The sequence below is a fragment of the Simochromis diagramma genome, unplaced genomic scaffold (assembly GCF_900408965.1).
Source record: "Simochromis diagramma unplaced genomic scaffold, fSimDia1.1 OVJJ01000321.1, whole genome shotgun sequence".
NCBI lineage: Eukaryota > Metazoa > Chordata > Actinopteri > Cichliformes > Cichlidae > Simochromis > Simochromis diagramma.
This window is the reverse complement of record NW_024386772.1, coordinates 8,705,838-8,724,548: the sequence shown is the minus strand read 5'-3', so window position 1 is coordinate 8,724,548 and position 18,711 is coordinate 8,705,838. Positions and strand designations below refer to the sequence as shown.

General features: G+C 38.0%; 1 protein-coding gene across 1 annotated transcript in view; it reads right to left on the bottom strand.

Annotated features, from left to right (window-relative positions):
• The window catches only part of baiap3 (BAI1 associated protein 3), a 50,231-nt gene extending 36,382 nt beyond the window's left edge, over positions 1 to 13,849 (bottom strand). Inside the window, exons 1-2 of the mRNA XM_040046808.1 lie at positions 13,527 to 13,849; positions 2,735 to 2,880 (exon numbers count right to left, since the gene is read on the bottom strand). Of these exons, the coding sequence (XP_039902742.1) occupies positions 2,735 to 2,871 (137 nt within the window). The 5' untranslated portion in view covers positions 2,872 to 2,880; positions 13,527 to 13,849. The remainder of the gene's footprint in view (positions 1 to 2,734; positions 2,881 to 13,526) is intronic.
• Positions 13,850 to 18,711: the final 4,862 nt, after the last annotated feature.

The window sequence follows — 18,711 nt, the reverse complement described above, 5'->3', positions numbered from 1 at the left end:
TCTTGCTAGTTTTGTAGTTACTTAGAAAGAACTGCGATGAACCTGAGGAAGACTAAAGTATCTGCAGTTAGTCACAAACAGCAAATTATTTAACAGTAGGATATAAAGCGTGATGGAGTTTTGTCAAATTCTGACTCTACAGTCTTTGTGGATGGATCTTCAGTGCAGTAAAGGTTTTACTTAAAAGTTGTTGTTTACAGGTGTTTCAATTTGTAATAGGAAACTGTTAAATGAGGGAAAACTCAACATCTATTAAATGTGTTTTGTGATTTTGGAGAGGTCTAGTTTAAAGCAACTGAACTATGTCTTTTGTGCTTTCACTGCAGGTGCCAAAATGTGGAAAAAACATTTATTTTTTTTCCTTAAATGAGCTTTGAGACTTCCGCTTATCATTAGGGAGATTATCATGAGCATTATATATCTGATTCTACATCTGGCAGAGATTTATTTTTGCCTCATGGTAATGGTGTTTAGGGCTTTTGCAAAACCTGTCATGTTTGTGCGCTGAGTAACTCTTGAGTATCCACAGGAGACTAGGGTTTCACAATACTAGGATTTAAATGTTTCTGCTACTGTAAACATCACGTCCGGATCAACAGAATGAACCTTTTGGGACTAGGGTTTAAACTTGACACGGATACCCAGGAAAATCCTTGACACCATTTTCAATACCACAGGGGAAAAAAAAGACAAAATAAAATCAAGATGCACTTTTTTCAGTTACGTAAATGAGAAAACTATTTGTCAAGCTCTCTGCCATAGTGAGAAACAAAACAGAAGCTGTAAAATAACCATGCAACCAATTCTGGGTTGCGGGGAAGCTGGAGTATATCACACATTTTAAAAGAAAAGATCAGGTAGTTCAGGAACTTTTTAATACTACAATGCTACATTTCTTTTTTAAATGGGACCTTTACTCACTTTTAAATTCCTCATAAAGTGTAGTTCAGTGGTATGAATCTCAACGATTGCTGAAGTGTTCAGCTGCTAGTGAGGGGAGGGGGCTTTGATAAGGATGGTCAAGGGCCACTTCCCCCTTGGAATGAAAAGTTCGTATAAATCAATGCAAAGTTGTTTGGAGTGATCTGTCCTATTTCATAACATTTCTATCCTGATAAGCACGTTTTCATCTTGTTAGCGGTTGTGGGATCAAAATAAAAAAAAATTATGAACACTTTTACCCAAAACTGCCGGGTACGTCATTTTGACCCCAAAGGAATTAATGTAAAACTACTACTGCTGCACGCCTGGTTGCCTAGCAACATTATTTTTTTTTACACATAATTAGATTTGAAGGCTGCTATAACATGACCCAAAATTAGATAGACGTTATTGATAACTCTGCATGCCTTTCTTCATCAAATCCTAGAATCTTCTCTGTGGTCTTCATCATTTCCTCCTCTCTGGCAATTCAATATTCAGTGTTTCCAAACCATCTCAACCTTGCCTCTCTAACCTTGCCTCCAAAACACTCAACCTGTTCTGATATACCAATTTCTAATCCTGACTGTTCTGGTTGCTCTCACTGAAAACCTTAACATCTTCAACTCTTCCAGGATCATTCATCACAGCAGGTCTCTAATTACTATCTTGTAAATTTTCACTCTATTCTCCTTCTCCTCTCTAGTGCACTGTCAGTTGCTTTATATGGTCGACACCAAGCATTTAAACACATCCACCTTCACTACCTCTGCTCCTTGCAGCTTCTTGTAACACCCGTCTCCCTCTCATTTACATAGGTATTCTGTCTTGCATCTCCTGACTTTCATTTGTCTTCTCTCTAGAGGATACCTCCACCTCAGACAGACCACAACAATGTCTATGAATATACAGTCCACAGAGACTTAGCTCAACTGTCAGCCTATCCATCACCATTGCAAACAAAAAGGGGCTCCGAGGCGATGCCTGATGAACCCATCTGTCACTCCTATCACACACCTCTCCACTGCCTTGCTGTCCTCAAACATCTCCTGCACAACCCTAGAATACTTCTCTACACTCCTGACTTCCTCATAAAACACCACAGATCTTCTCATGTTATCCTATCATATGTTTGCTCTAGATCCACAAAGAAACAGTGCAACTCTTTCTGACCTCTATACTTTTCCATCAACACCCTCAAAGCACATATTTCATTTGTAGTGCTCCTTCTCAGAATAAAGCCATACTGTTGCTCACTGAACTCTTCTAACATATCTTTAACAACGCTTTCCCATATTCTCAAAATTTAACCAACTTAACCATTTTATTCCTTTGCACATCCTTGTTCTTGAAAATCAACAGCAGTACACTTCCTCTCCACTCCTCAAACATCCTCTGACTCTCCAACTTTGTGTTAAACAGTCTGAATAAAAAGCTCACTGCCCTCTCTCCTAGACATCTCCATCCCTGCACAGATGTGTTACCTGGGCCAACCATCTTTTTACCACGTGATTCACTAACCTTCCTCCATCCATCCATCCATCAATCCATCCATCTTTTCATTTTCATCATTCACGAGCTTCTCAATGTACTCCACCTTGACACTCTCGTCACTCGTTGGTACATTTTAATATCCCTAATTTGCTGCACATCCTTTCCAGGTCGATCTTTCTGCCTAACAGAAGTCCTTTTCCCCAGAGGTGGCGTGGAATGCGGGTATGGAAATCTTATTCTCGGTGAACATATATGATTGAATGTTTGTTTATTTGTTTGTGGTACTATTTGTACATGTATGTGCATCCGGCTGACTCACCTGCGAGGTAAGGGGTCAGGACAGTGTGTGAGGGGGCTGCTGGCAGTCGGAGGAGGAGGTTCCCTTCGGCTCCTTAGCGACTGGCTCCTCTGCACCTGCCTCAGCACACTACTTTTTAGGTCCAGCAGCGTAGTCATGATGTTTCACTGCAGAGTGGAGACAGGAAGCACATGTTAAGACTCTGCAACTCGCTGCAACCCCTGAGAGTTAGTAATTTGCAGGCTCAACTCTGGGAAGGTTTGTCATAATACATTTGATTTTAGGTACAAGACAATATTCATAAAACTACTTGTTTCTAGAAATACACTTGGTCTGAAGGCTTCTTTTAGTTTAATCAGCTGCATAATCACACTCTTTCACCTTTAACATAATTATTCTCTTCTTCAGCAGGAGCTGTGTTCTATTTCTGTCTGCACCTAACCCATGCTGCAGGGTATGCAATTTATCTTTCACCTTTATGTCTGGCCTGCTCAGAGCCAATTGAACCCTATTTTTTCTACTGCACTTTGTAAAAAAATATGCAAAACAAAAGAGACAGAGTGGAAAAACAAGGCTGCATAAAAGTAATGGTCACAAAAGATGTTTTATAATTAAAAGAACCATAAAATATATGTTAAAAAAATAATGAGTTACGTAGAAACTAAATTTGGAAATGAATGTCTTAATTATAGACCTGGTCTTTGTGCGGATGTAATTTTATGCAATTCTACATCGTACTGCTAAAACAGTTCAGATTCCTTGAGGCACAGACTCCGCTTGATCTTCTAGCGTGTCAGGAAACCAGACGTGAGTAAGAGGTAGAGCGTCTGTGGACTGGACTGAGTTTCCACTTTACTGGTATCTGGTATCTGGTTTACAATAATTTTAGGTAAGTGGTAGTTGGCAGTGTAATATCTGCATGAATGCCAGGAACAAGGATTTCTTAGCAGAACTTTAGCCAGATCATCACACCATGTTCACACTACAATATGAGCCAGCCTTAGCTTTTCACAGGCATCAGTGAGCTATGGCCATCCCAAAACCTATAATGGGCTTAGCATTTGTCCTTCTTGGGAATTAGTAGGTACTTATTAGGTACTAACCACTGCATATCACAAAACCGGCTGCTTTGACCCTGCTGCTTGCTGTTATAATTTGCTCTTTTGCTAAGTCATCCACATTTTTTCTTGCTTCCAGTACATCAAGTACAAACTGACTGTTCACTTTGTTCTAGACTAGGATTGTACTCGCTTGCAGACACTAACACCGACAGCTATGCACACGTTAACCAAGTATTTGTTCCTGTTATACATTTTAGAAGTCAGTGTCTGCACAGGCTGTCACAATAATTCAGCAGGCACACATAAATTTTCATAGACCTGAGCAGACTTTCTCTTACATACAATACTTATGTATCCCACTCCTTATCAACTACTATTGTATCAACATAATCAGTGTTATTCACGTCCTTTTAATTTGCTGCTAATCTGTCTAGCATGTATTAACCCTGCCTGCAGTGACTGGGGAAAACATCTTACATAATCAAAACCAGTTTACATGAAAGCAGTAAATATTAATGTAAACGTAATTATTCAAGTTCTCATACCTGACCATTTTCGAAGAATTGATTTGTTTTTGTTTGTTTGTTTGTTTGTTTGTTTGTTTGTTTAAGCCACTTAATGTTGACTTAAAATAGACAAATAAGACAACTTAAAAAAATGATTTTTAATTCCTTTAGGCACGTTATTACTAGGTGCCTAATGCAAAAGTATAATTTGTTCTGATGTATGCCAAATTACACAAGAACTTATGAGATCTTATGGAGGGATGAGTGCAAATTTGAACTCTTTAGTTCAAATGTTAAGCAGTATGTGCATGATCCACCCGACAATACCTGATTTGATTGGCAACATATTCATTTTTCAGCTTAACAATGATCCCAAACATACTGCCAGTGCAGTAAACGGAAAGAAAAACACACAAAGGAACACTATTGGTCAATAAATCTCTTAATAAATAAAGATTATATTCCCAATTTTCCTAGCAAAATATAGACAAATAATGGGTGGCTGATGTAGCTATGATGTAGCTGCATTTTGGGGGATTCAGCATTGTGTGATGAATGGGAATTTTAACATCTCGAGATTTTGCAACTTTTGCACATGATTGTTTCGCATTTCTTGGCAATTAACGTTATTGTTTTGTCGCTTAAATTTGATTAATAAGATTGATAGCAAGTGTTGCGTCTCTTAGTAAATAAGATGCTGGCAGCTTCAGCTGCTCTTCTTGGCTTAGCTCACAGACTGATAACTGAACTGGCTGCCTTTACCTTCTGTTTTATGTACATTACACAAAACAGATATTACGGAATGTGGTGACTAATGATAGGTGGATTTTGAGAAATCAGAGATTGGCAATTCCCTGTAGGTTGGAGCTCAGAAGACTACCAGCTGCTTTCTGTCGTTTTATATTCATTTTTGGGACAAGTGCTATCAGTCCTGTCATCTGTCTTTTGGCTAGAAAGTCAGGATCACAAAAAATTCTTCATTAATTCCATCTGGGTAAAAAACAAAACAAAATCCCCTAAAGGAACTTAGTGATCTCAAACTGACCTTGGTCATTCAATTATTCTGGATGATGAATGTTTTAACTTGTAAATGACCGATTTGTAACAGCATTAATTAGACTTATTGAACTAAGGAGCCATTCATCAAGCTATGCCACACACACTACTGAAGCATTCAATGAGTGGACAGCTGAGCTACACAGGATGAAACCAGGTTGACTGTTATCTTTGCAAACAATAACTAAGAGTTGTTTGCATATAATACATTTAATTAAACAACATTATGTCCAATAGTTAATTTCTTATATAGTTATTTCATAACATGACAGGTTTTTTTTTTTTCAACAAATTCAAAAATGGCATCTGAGCATATATAAAGAAAGCTATCCTCGGGCTGTCATGAGTATGAAATATGAATTTAGAAATCTGAGCCTATGCAACATCCTGAAAGAGATTGGCACTGTGTTGCTAAGCGATTCTCTGAGACTGAGTAGTTCTCTCTCAAAGCCAATTGCCATAAAGTGAATTCTCATTTTGGCTTCATAGTGACTTTCAAGTGTAACTAAATTATATGTCCTAATAACAATATCATATGCTTTCACAGCTCTGTGCAGAGCCAAACAATCAAACAAATTCTTCTGGATGGAAATATCACATGCTGTCATTTTCACCATGTAAAGGAATAACACAAATATGTGAAGGAACCACAATATAAAGCTTAAAATATCAAGAATATCAAAAATCAGCTGTGGTTAGCCTATAACCACAGTTTGCACCAAAACTATGGCACACAAAAAATATTTTTTTAAGCTTCAGTTTTTTTTGTCTTAGTCAAGCAAAGAACTTCATTATGTATGTCGGAAGCACGTGCTGTTTATTAGGACTTAATCTACAAATGCTTGCAATTTAATATTAAAGTTAGGGTGTGGATGATTAAACATGTTTTATTTTTAATTGTGATTCTAGGCTCTAGTGATTATTTAAAAATACAATCAAGAGACGATGATTATCCTGCTGTATTTCATTTCCTGTCTTGTTTTGTAGAGTGATATCAGATGAACGGTTAACTCTTTTCACTCTATTTCCAGTCTTCAGTTTCACACACACTCTAACCAATTTCAACCTTGTTGACTAATTTCTAAAGGCAAAATCTAACATCATATCAATTTGTTACTGATCCATAATAGGGGTACCGGAAAAATACCAATAGAGCATCATTTTGCAATATTTTGCATGGTGATATTCTTTTCATACAAGGACACTAAATATCTATATTTTATAAAATAAATTTAAATACTAACAAAAAGAAGGCTCATCTCAGACACCACTATTGTGAGATTACGTTAGCAAATTGACTCGGCCCAAAAAAACAACCAAACAAACAAAAAAAATCCAACATCGGACACACTTAGCTTGATAAAGCTAGCTCCTAATAATGGCTCAGTCACAGGAGTCATCAGTCACAATTAAAAAATAAATAAATTGGTGGCTAAATGGTAATTACATGGAATTGTTTTGGGGGTTTTTTTTACATCCTGGTACCGATCACTACTTGTGGTGACTAAAAAGGCTTGGACCGACAGCAATCATCCTCAAAGAGATAGCAATTATTTGCATATCTCACAATCTAATTTATAAATGTAGACAGATTGCCAACATTTTGCTGTCATTCTGAATTAGTCTTTATCAATGAGGACAACCTAAGGGCACTCAACTCAACATTTATGGCAGGTTTTGCTGACAGTGTCATCAAATGAGACAGCTTTATCTTTTTGATAAAACAGATATTGACAAACTTTCAATTTGAGGACATCATTTGCAGTTGAAGAAGGTTACAAATCTCACTATATGTTATTGCAATACTTACCATACTGAAAAATGTCAAAATATTGTGATCACATTGTATTTTGTGGTGGCTGGTGTGTCCCACCTCTGATGTTAACATACTGGTTTTTCCTGGAGTTTTAAGAGTGGCAAGCAACAAAGTAAAATAGTCTCAAATGACCATATTAAGACCATTTTCTTTTTTTTTTACTGTGTTATGAATTCAGCACACGCCTTTTCTTTGCAGCATTCCACTTTGACCTCTCCTTAAAAGCCCAAACCATGTTTTGAACTGTTTACTTCAGACAGCACATGACAGGAAATGAGCTTTGGTCAGCAAGATTGATCTAGAGGATGTAAAAGTCATAAGGAGGTTTTCAGAGGTAGACATCTGGAAAAATGATTAATAGTTACCTGCCTGATCACCACCTGTCCTCCCTCTTTTGTGCCTGGATCAGACACAGGGGTATACCCTGACATTCCCCCCCCACCTGTGTAGATTGGACTTCAGGCCTCTGCAGTTCTTATCTGTCATTCATTCACTTGAATTATATGAAAAATTGTGATTTAGCAGTATATTATTTGCTCAGCCTTAACTGATGTTGATTACCAAACTTTCACAGGAACACAGTACACTTATTAGCTGCCACATTTCTGAGCACTAACATTACATTTGTAATCACCGCAGCAGCAAAACAGTTTATAGTTGTGTTTACTTTTCATTTCACTCTTCATGTCAAAAGGCTTTACAATGATTGCAACCTCATTAATCACGCAGCTTGTATCTGTCTAGTAACTGATGAGGAGAGTATCAAGAATCCCCTTCACATCTCCCCATCGACACTGCTTATGGCTTTTAAATTTTGATGTGAAATTTGTATAAAAGGGACTGAGATTGCAGCTCCACCTGGATGAATGAGTGGCTTTTGTGCAACTGCAACAGTGTCTGTGCCACGAAAAACAGTGAAAGAAGAAGAGACAGAACACTCAAAAAAAGAAATGACAAGGACACAACGGAGAGAGGGTTTGATTGATGGAGAAGTTGTTTCAGAAGACAGTCAGACAGCCTCAAACAGTCAGACTCCTTTTCAATATTTGACAGCCAGTGTCTGCGCATCGACGAGAAAGAAACAGAGTGAGCCAGGGGAAGGGTTTGTTCTGACTTTTACAAGACACAATATCAACGTTAGAGGATAATTATCTTGGTGGATATGTGGGAAGAGATTCTGAGCTGATGGCACCCATTTTACTGGCAATGTTGTTTTTTTTTTGTCTTTTTAGGATGGTGCTGATGAAGGTTGCCTGTTTGAATTGAATTTGCTTACACCAAATGAATCCAGAAAATGAAACATACTGTATTTGTGTGTGTGACTGTCAGTCGGTGCACCAGGCCAACTGCACAGAGAGAGCAGCATGCAGTCGGCTTCGGTTCGGAGTAAGCCAGAAGCTCGGGGTAGAAGTTGCATCATTGACTGTGCCAAAGGAGAGTATGCTATCGATCCTGGAGGCTGGCATCTGTTGTCCACATGGAGAATTCACACTTTACTTTGTTAGACTCGAGCGTTGATACTTCTTCTCTGCTAGATAACATCAGTGTTTTGTTTCCAGTGCACCACAGAGGGAAACTCTTGGAATTTCCTCTACTTCGACTCACTTAGCAATTTTCGATGTTTCCCAAAATGGTAGCGACAAGGCGTAAATTTGCCGTTTTGAATCAGTGGTGGTGATTGTACATATAGACATGCCAGCAATTACAGCAGGACTAAGAAAGATTGCATGTTTTTAAAATGTAATTTAAACTCCTCCTGACTATAATATCCTCACATAATCTTTCCTGGTCCTGGGCACTTCGAGCCAGCACTTAATTAAAACTAATTTTTGTTGTGGACTTGTGATTCTGTTATTTTGGGAAATGAAACATTCAACTTCTATATTTTGTCCTTTGAAGTATTATATTGTTTGTTTGTGTGTTTGTGTTTCTTTGAGTTTTGTTTTCTATCCTTCTACCCTTTTCTTTCCTGTCCAGTCTGCCCTAGGCTTGTCAGTATGTCTGTGTGCCTTTCTGTCTCCTCTGTCGTGTCCCTGTGTTGGTCTGGTTTCTCAGTGTGCTGTCTTTGGGATCCCTTTTTAATTCTCTCAAGTTTGTATGTCTTAGTCCTGATCCCAGTGTTTGTTATCTCCTATTTTACCTCCTACTTTTGCACCCCCTTGTCTCATTAGTTAGATTCAGTTCAACTGTGTTTTCTCAGATGTTTCCACTCTACCCCAATCTCCTCTTGTCTATTTATACCCTCAGTTTGCCTCTGTCTTTGTTGTGTCCTCCCTTGACATTTATCCCCATAGCAGACTTGTTGTTTTGGTTTCCTTGGTTTTTGACCTGCATTATTTTGTAGTTAGTTTAAGTTCAGCAATAAAGCTGCGTTTTAGTTTACCTCTTGTTTTAGAGTCCTGTGTTTTGATCCGACTCCTGCCTGCCACACAGCCAGCCTCGACAACACCATTATTTTTTTCATATTTTACAATATTTGAGTAAACTGTAAGACCTGCTATGATATATGGTTTAGAGATGGTGATGCTAGGGATATGGTGAGGAAGAGGAACCACTGCGATGACCCCTAAAGGAAGCAGTCGAAGAAGAAAAGTTATTCGTAATCGAATGACTTCCCGTGGTTTTGAGATTCTCAATGTTCAAATATGTTTGATCAGTAGGGTTAAGACTCCTAGTCCCCTACAAATGCAATTATTAACACTTATTTGTTTGACTTATATTGACATTTTTTTGCATGATAATCAAAGACCACACTATATTCAAGTGGTGCTATAAATGAGGCATTTTTAGTTTGCTTCCTATTCATATGATACACTTGTAATTTACTAGGTTTCCTGGTTGACTGCCAAAAAGTAGCTTATAAAGGAAGCAATTGTGGCCTAATTTTCAGGGTGCTTTTTTCAAGAGCTTAAATGTTGCTTCTTCAGTGTTTGACAGGAAACAACAGTTAAGTCCTTCCAGTTCTTTATTGTGAGTTGTAGGTGAGAGGAAAGTGACAGTGAACAATGACAAGTTTTGCAGTTATCCAGAGATTTAAGCATTCGGAACAGAAAGCACAGTGCGGTGGAAAAAGAAAAGGCTATGGTAATGTATGGGGTACTTTGTACTTGTAAAGCAAATATTTATATGATTTGTATAAAAAAACAGATATTGCAAAAAAAAGTTTTTTTAGTCAGTCAGTTAATATCACAAAAATTAAAAAAAAATCATTCAAGCCTAGAAAAATTTCAAAAAGCATTAATTGTAACATAAATGTTATGTTCCAGCTGGATTCGTGTGCACTTGCCACTTGTCACAGCTTTATTGCAGAGCATCTATTTAACAGAGTTATGCTCTGTGGATGACATCTTACAAAGGCCACACAGCTGAAATACCTGAGGCATCTCTTTCAACTTCCACACTATGGCGCCACCAGTGGAAGACTTGCTCAGGCATCATATGATATCTACTACATGCAGACTGGCAAGCGTGGACTGTTGACAGGTAACAGGTGCCGCAGAGCAGCTGTCTCCCAGGTGAACTCATTTCAATTACGGGAGTGGATTTCTCCCAGCTGATTTCACTCTGTCTCGGCTGTCAACCCATAGTGACAAAATGGGTCGACGTGCCACTATTGGTGTGGCGCCAGCTGCCAAGGAAACACTGTCAAAGCCAAGCAAATGCTTTTCTCACTACACTGGTGCCGAAATCAAGCCAGGGAAACACTGGCTCACCAGTGTCTCTTTCCTGTGAGATCCAATGAGCCCGGCAGCCAAAGGCGACTTGCTGATAGGGATGGTTAGTCTCTATGGTAACAGCAGCGGAAAGGAGTCGGTAAATACAGGTAAATGGAATTCTGCAAGGGCTGAAAAAAAGACCCTGGGTTTTATAATGCATTCACTTTAATGCTGCAAAATACAAAGCTGATACTGACATTACATTTGCCTATTTAGTGCCAGTCATTAGTTCACCTAATGCTCAGTCCTGAGAATATTTCAGTGTGACTCATGAGCTAATAACTACAGTTCATACTTTTAACTTGGTCCCATTTGATATTTCCAATTCTGTCCAAAAGACAGCGAAAGAATAAAAAATCAATAACCTCAAAAAAGTGTAGCGCGTTCTGCAATAGTTGATTAACAACAGCTCTAAAGAGACACCTCGATCAACATAGTTGAAATGCTATTACATTCCTCTTGAGTCGCTGAAATAAAAGGGAACAATTAACCATCCCTTTATGGCAGTTTATGTAATTGAATAAAACAAGACGTGCTTATTTTGACCTGCATATTCCTCAAAACTTAATTTAAGCATGGCAGCCGGAGGGGATACACATTCAGATCATATCATAACTCTAAGTAGATTATTCTGCAGAGTTGCCCGTGTTAAAAACCACCTTTAAGTCAAATCCAAGAGCCTCGTCACTGGCCCCGAATGTTATTATGTGGCTGGCCCTTGGGGACACAAAAGGCTAAATGGATTAAACTGCCAGCTCTCTGTAAAATCTTTTCAGTGGGATCAATGGGAAAAAGTGCAGACATTACATCGTAGTGACCTGTACTGTATGCACCTGCAGATAACACCTAATCTATGATTCACCTAAAAACACTGAACATTTAGCTGTCTATTCCCAGGAGCTAACAGAGTCGGTGTTGTCAAGGCACATGACAGGCACTCCGGCTTGGAAATTGATTGCCAGAGAAAATCCCAGGAATTGACGGCAGAGAGCTTTTGTAAAGGGCGTCTGCAGCACAGTAAGGCAGCAAAAGCCACTGACAGCCACGCACAAAATATAAAATTTAAACAATAGTGAAAATCCTTGCTTATTATACTACACACAATGCATCTTTTGTCACCCTGAAAGCGCTCAGCAGCAGTAACACTACTCTCAAAAATAGAAACCACTGACTTATTATGCAGCGGCAATAATGCTCTATAGTTTACGCAAAAACATCAATCTGCATCTACAAGACACTGAGCTACAATACGATTCTCTGAAGACATGCAACACTTCACAAAGGCTGTAATTAATGGCGTACTACCAAACATCTGAATACTCTGTTTGTACAGCATTACCATAACCTTTTGTCATGCCTCTATGAGTGTGCGCAAGCCGCTTTTTACATAGACAGGTTTGTGAGTAATGACCACTGAGGCCCTGTATGATAAAAAGAGGTAACGATTAATTAATGTCTAATGGACTCATGACTCTAAAGTGGGGCTATGACCTGCACCAGCAAGGCTCATAAGGAGATAGCTGAAGGGAGGCCACAGAGAGCAAGGAATTATGAACTGGAGATGATTTCTGCAAAATTGAGAATCGCTATGTTTGTTTGTTTTCGTTTTGTTTTGTTTCATACACCACCAGCGCTTTGAGTTTTACACAGATGGTGAATAATGAGGTATAATCCTTTTTATTACCCTTTTAATCTGCTGTACATGTAATTATTGTCAATATAAATAGCTCAGGTAAATTACCAGCTCACTATTGCTGCGGCTTTCACTGGGGGAAAAGACGCTTCAAGCAGAGAAGTCGGTGTTTGTGTGTGTGTGTGTGTGTGTGAGAGAGAGAGAGAGTGAGAGAGAGAGAGAGGGTGCGCTTCACATACATCTCTATGACAGAACATTGATTTATACATAAAGCTCAGTAAGCATTACAAATAAGCTCAATAAGCTTTAGAACTGACATGATTAAGTAGTAAAAAAACAAAAACAAATCAAAAGGTTTAAATCCAACTTACCTTTATCTTCCTGAGTGTGTGTGTGTGTGTGTGTGTTTTATGGGTGTGGGGCATTGTATCTATAGAAATTTGAAGAGTAAACAGCTTTATACCCTCAGCTCAATTATATAAACCACATGCATAAAACATAGTAGTAATAATACTAATGATGATACCATACAATCATATCTACCTGTGAGAGTTTAAGGCCAACATAATTCTACTAAAATGAATATTTATTATTAAATGTATACCAGTGTTTCCTCGAGCTTCTGATCAAGCTTGCAGCACCATGTTTATGATCTGTATGTTTATCAGTGGGGGCAACTTTTGGCCATATGGCAGAGAGATTGTGCAGGATCTTTTTACGAGAAATGCCATAAATGCTGCCCAGTGCATAAATCCTCACGTCGTTCTTCATGTGCTATTCCAGTAGAGCCTACTTTCATATCATCAGTACGTCAACAGAACTTTATCATCCTTTAAAAAGACTAATTTTAAATGATTTCCAACTAGAGGAAATGCAGATCAACAGGTGCCAATTTAACATCCTTATAAATGACGATGAGTCTGCAGCTGTGTGACGCATTTTTTCTAATTTTTTTGGTTAATTAGTTTAAAAGGGGGGTTTTTGTAAGGTGTTAAATGATTCAAAATAAAAAAAAAACACCTTACCTGTGCCTCCTGACAGTTTTCTCAGTGTCAAATGTTCTTTTGTTGCTGCGTGTCAGAGTTCCTGTGAATCAAAGCTCACTGCAGCAGGACGCTGCTTCCCTCTGTGAACGCGGCGCAGTCAACTTATGTGAAAACAACGTTTGGATTTTTTTTTTCTTATGACAGACGACAGACAAAAGCTCATTTTAGTCCTTCGAAATGCTTTCCTGTGCTCACGCTCCACCGATGCTCACTCCAAATATGGCCATAGGAAGTGCCGCGATACTTCAATGCCCTTGAATACTGTCGGATGTATGGCTATTAAGCGTTGACCGTTTTGTGGACAACCGATCGTTAAACAAAGTGTACTGCGTAGATTGATTGTTACTGTTTATACACGAGTAAGTAATATGGCTGGCCGGGTTAACCGATAAGGAGAAAAAAAGTATAAGGCAAAGGAAATAGAAACGAAACAGTCGAATCATTTATCGTGTAACATGGCCAACATTTGCTACCTCGACTTAAAGTGAAAATCAAAAATAAATTAAAAAAAATGTATTAGGCTACATATTTTTTTATGTTAGTAATTTTATTTATTTTATTTTTTAACTTTTGAGGGGTGAGGTAGGTTTAGAAGAGAATTTGTTTTCTGATGACAAGTTGGGCAGAATACAAGAGCACCCTTTTCTTCTTCTACTTCTACTTCTCCTCCTGCTGCTGCCTTTAGGGTTCGCCCCAGCGGATAATCTTCCTTACTTTCACATCACCTCTATTATCTTTCACACCAACGTCCTCCATCACTATATTCGTGAATTTTCTCTGACTTCTTCCTCTTTTCCTCCTGCTTGCCAGCCCCATCTTCAAAATGCTTCCCCCTTATATCCACTATCTTTCCCCCGCACATGTCCAAACAATCTCAGCCTTGCGTCTCCAACTTTAATTTCAGCTCAAACCTGTGCTGTCCCTCTGATCATTTATCATTAATATTCAAGTCACTTTTTTAGTCATATTCCACTTAAGTCAGTAAAATTACTAGTCTACTTTCTGTCCTTTAAATGAACGCTTTCCAACACTGATTTACAGTACAAGGTATGTCTTGTCCCCTGCCCGTTTCATGCTGATTGTTACTAACCAAGCTACTTTAGTGAAATTCGGAAGTTTACATTGTTCACCTGAAGGCATCATTTGACTGTTGCTGAGGGATGTCGCCGAGAATAATCCTCTCAGCGGCAGAGGGGAGCAAGTTCAGCTGTCAGTCAGATTGAGATTCATGTACTTTTTTCTTTGCTTTGCTTAATTAGCTCTTCCGGTGCTCTGACAGCGTTGTTGCACCTAAACGGGACTTTAATAAAAGTAGAGTATGCCCTATGCAGAATACCAAAAAGGCATTAGAGGTTTCTCAAACTGAGGTCTCATTTTCATACAAAAAGACAATATTTCACTTTTTCTTTTCTTTTCTTTCTTTCTTTTTTTTTTTTTTAAATACAGAGTGTTAGTTCTGAATGTACATTATGTGTTGAACATGAAATTTCTCCACAGGCAGAGCAATGTGGGACAAATGGACAAAAGAAAACATGCTGCAACCAAAAAAATTCAAGTAGACTACAAATACACAATTGGATATAATGGCCACTGTAGGTAATCCATTATTAATAACCATTTCCCATTTAATTTAAAAATGTGGGATTAGTATTTAAATGATAGAAATAATCCTTTTCTTTATGTAGCTAAATTAGACATCTTGGCAATACACCTGCTTTGATAATAAGTTTTCATTGCAGTAATATAATGTTACTCTGAGGGTTAAATAGATAAAACACAGCATATGGGAGTCATTTCTTTTATGACACGTCAGAAATTTTCTCACACGACACATGAATGAACGTGCATGTGCTTTAAACTGGCTCAGGAACATTAATCATACCATTGCTTTTTTCTAATTATAGACATCATAGCAGAAGGTGCAAGCAGGCATCATCTTGTAGCGTAGGACTGGCAATTCACTAATGTATACTATTCATCAGCGTCAACAAAGTCAAAGCTTATCTTATTAGGGGATTTCATTTATCACAGTTTACTGACAATAAGCTACATAAAAGCCTGGAGCAGTTATTGTGTTACAATGGTTTTAAATTAAGTAAGAGTGACCTTTGTTTATAAAGCCCATAAAGCCCATAAAACATAGACATGTTTTATGGAAATAATTTAGCATATTATTTCAAATCACGGTAAACAAAAAAAAGTTTTTCCATCTATTTTAGAGCCTCTTGACATTCCAATTAAAACCAAAACAATACCAGAGCACTTCAGCTGTATTTTGAGTAAACACATTGGCATTCAAGAACATAAGAGCTGTAGTTCAGTCTTCAAAATTAATCTTATATTTTGCTGTTTTTCTGCTCAAAGCCTTTTCTAATTGATACTTGATCACTGGGAGGGTCGTGATGGGATAATTGCCAATGTTAAGAGCCTGTTTATTTGATTTATTTATTTATTTCTTCATTTTTTTTTCTTTTCTATTTTTTTATGAGAGGTATTTTTTTCATGACTGATTGCAAGTGCCTCCTGTGAGTAATACAAAAATAGACTGACAAGGACTCCAAAGCTGGAGTCGGAAGAATAATATCAAAAGCCTTATCAAATCTACTAATGAGGAAAACCAAAAAGGTAGACTGTTCCTTGATTTTGATGTATTTTGACATCATTTTAAAATCTAAGAAAAATCAAGCACAGGGCTTTTCCTGTCTTGAGTGATAAGACACATGTGACCCTGTGCCTTGTTTCCATGGACACATCATTAGCGAACTTCCCCAGCTGGCTCCAAGTGCTTGAAGTATTGGTGGCAAATAATAAGAGAAGGATTTTTCAAAAGGAAGACAAAAGCAAAAGTGACTTTCAAAGTCCAGCACTTGAAGAGATTAAAGTCCTACAGATGCCACATAATTGAGCAGTTATAGTATATATTCAATATAGTCTTGGAATTTAGTGCATTGAATCATTTCCTTCCATTGAACGAGACCTTGCACTTTCTTGATGAGAACTTCAGTTTTTTCAACCATTATAAGGTGGTTAAAACGCACTTCCTGTAATTGTTACCTTGAAATCCCCAACCCACCCAACAGCGTCATATTCTCAGCACATATGTATATTAGTTGTAACATCGTTCTCTGTACAGATAAATCCATTATACATTGCATAAAGGGTGTCCAGACCCAGTAGGTACGTACAGCTTTATTGATTTTAATAAACAATAACTGGGATTACAAGTTGGATTCTTTTATTTTCTCTAATTCACACAGGGTTAAAATTTTACGTACAAGCTAAAATGTATACTTACTCCCCACTAAGATTTTTGCTGAATGTCCCTTAGAAAGTTGTACCTTGACCAGACATTTTTGGTAGTCAGGAGTAAGCTTCTGGATATATGACCACTCTTCTTGGCAGAATTGAGTTCATCTAAACTGGTTGGTTTCCTAGCAGGGACCTGCCTTCTAAGCATAAATTTTGAACAAATTTTCCATAGAGGTGAGGTTAGGGCTTTGCAAAGTACCAGCAAAACATCCCTAGAGCATGATGCCACTGCAAACATGCTTGAAATCGGAGGTTTAAAAGCCTCAACTGCACTCCTCCAAATATATACCTCTTGTCATTGTGGTCAAATAGCTCAATGTTTGTCTGACCATAAAACATTTCTCCGAAGTGCATTTGGCTTGTCCATGTGGATAACTGCGAAACTGAATTTTAAGATTTTTTTCTTGGTCTGCACCCTCAGTTTATGATGATAAAAAACTGGCTTCACGTTGGAGATGGGACGCTGGTGTTCTAGCAGTGTCCAGTTCTTGGCAAGGTTGAGTTTTGGTGGTTTCTAGGTTGTTTCTGAAAATCCTTAGCAATTTTATCCAAGGGTGACAGTTTGTGTCTTCTTCCAGACCTGGGCAAAGTGGTGACACATCCAAACTTTTACTTCCATGCTGCCTTTTTATGCTGCCACAGAGAAAACTGCCAGTTGGAGTTCGTCACGATCACGAATGAGAATTTAATAGGTCTTAGCCTTTATCTGCAGCAGATGAACAGTATCTGAAAGTCACATTTTTAAGAAGGATGTGACACAGAGGACCTGAGACATGCATCTGTCCCTTCATTTGACTCATGTACTATTCACGAAAGCCTCACCAGAAATGGTGTCCATGGGGTGGCTGTCGAGCAATCATTCTTAAGAAAAGAAAACAGGGAGAAAAGACTGATGTGTGCCAAATTACTCAATAACTGGACAGGAAATCAGTGGCAACAGCTCTTATGAAGTGATGAGTGCGAATGGGAACTTTTTGCTTCAAGGAGATAGGTACAGCAGAGAAGATCGTGGTCTGGAGCTGCATTTCACTCAGTGGTATTAGGGATCTTGTCAAAATTGGTGGAATTATGATGCCACACAATCTGGAAAGTAAATGATTGGCAACAGCTTAGAGAGAACAGAAAAAAAAAAGGCAGCCAGCATCAAAATAGGCCTGGAGAGGTTTTCCTAAAGACTACTTAAAGAATTATTAGAAACCTTCTAAAGAAAATTTAGCCTGTGTTGGAGAATAAAAGTGATCATACCAAATATTGGCTTTAAAGTACTTTAGAAGTGCACAAACTCTTTTTTAAATTACATCTATATACTGTATTTCTATGTACGACAAACATCTTTCAATAAATTACTGAGCCTAGTTCTCCTTTTTCTAGCAAAATATAAATGAATGAATAGGGTGGGGTGGCTCGGACTTTTTTACACAATGCTTTATGCTTTATTTGGAAAAAAAGAAGCTCACATTTGGCCCTGTAATCTCTGTAATCTTTAAAAGGATGGCTGGAAGTGTCACCCTGTTAAGGTTAGTAGCAACAATGTTACTTGACTGTTTTGAGAGCATCAAAAATATCCAGCCTGAGTTAAATTATAACCCACAAAAACACATGTACAAAAACACTCCACAAATAACAGTCAGTTTGACAATGTAGCTGCTACTAACTAGCTAAGAGTAAAATGCATATGACCCTTTTCAGACTGAACACAACCGATATCAGATTTGACTTGGACACAAGGACATTAGAAAGTCTGACTAAGCAGCTTTTAAATAATGAATTGCTGCATTTGGACTGATAAATAAAATACAATCTCCTAAACTGCAACACACAGTGTCTTCTCTCACAGTCACGATAGTGTATTTTA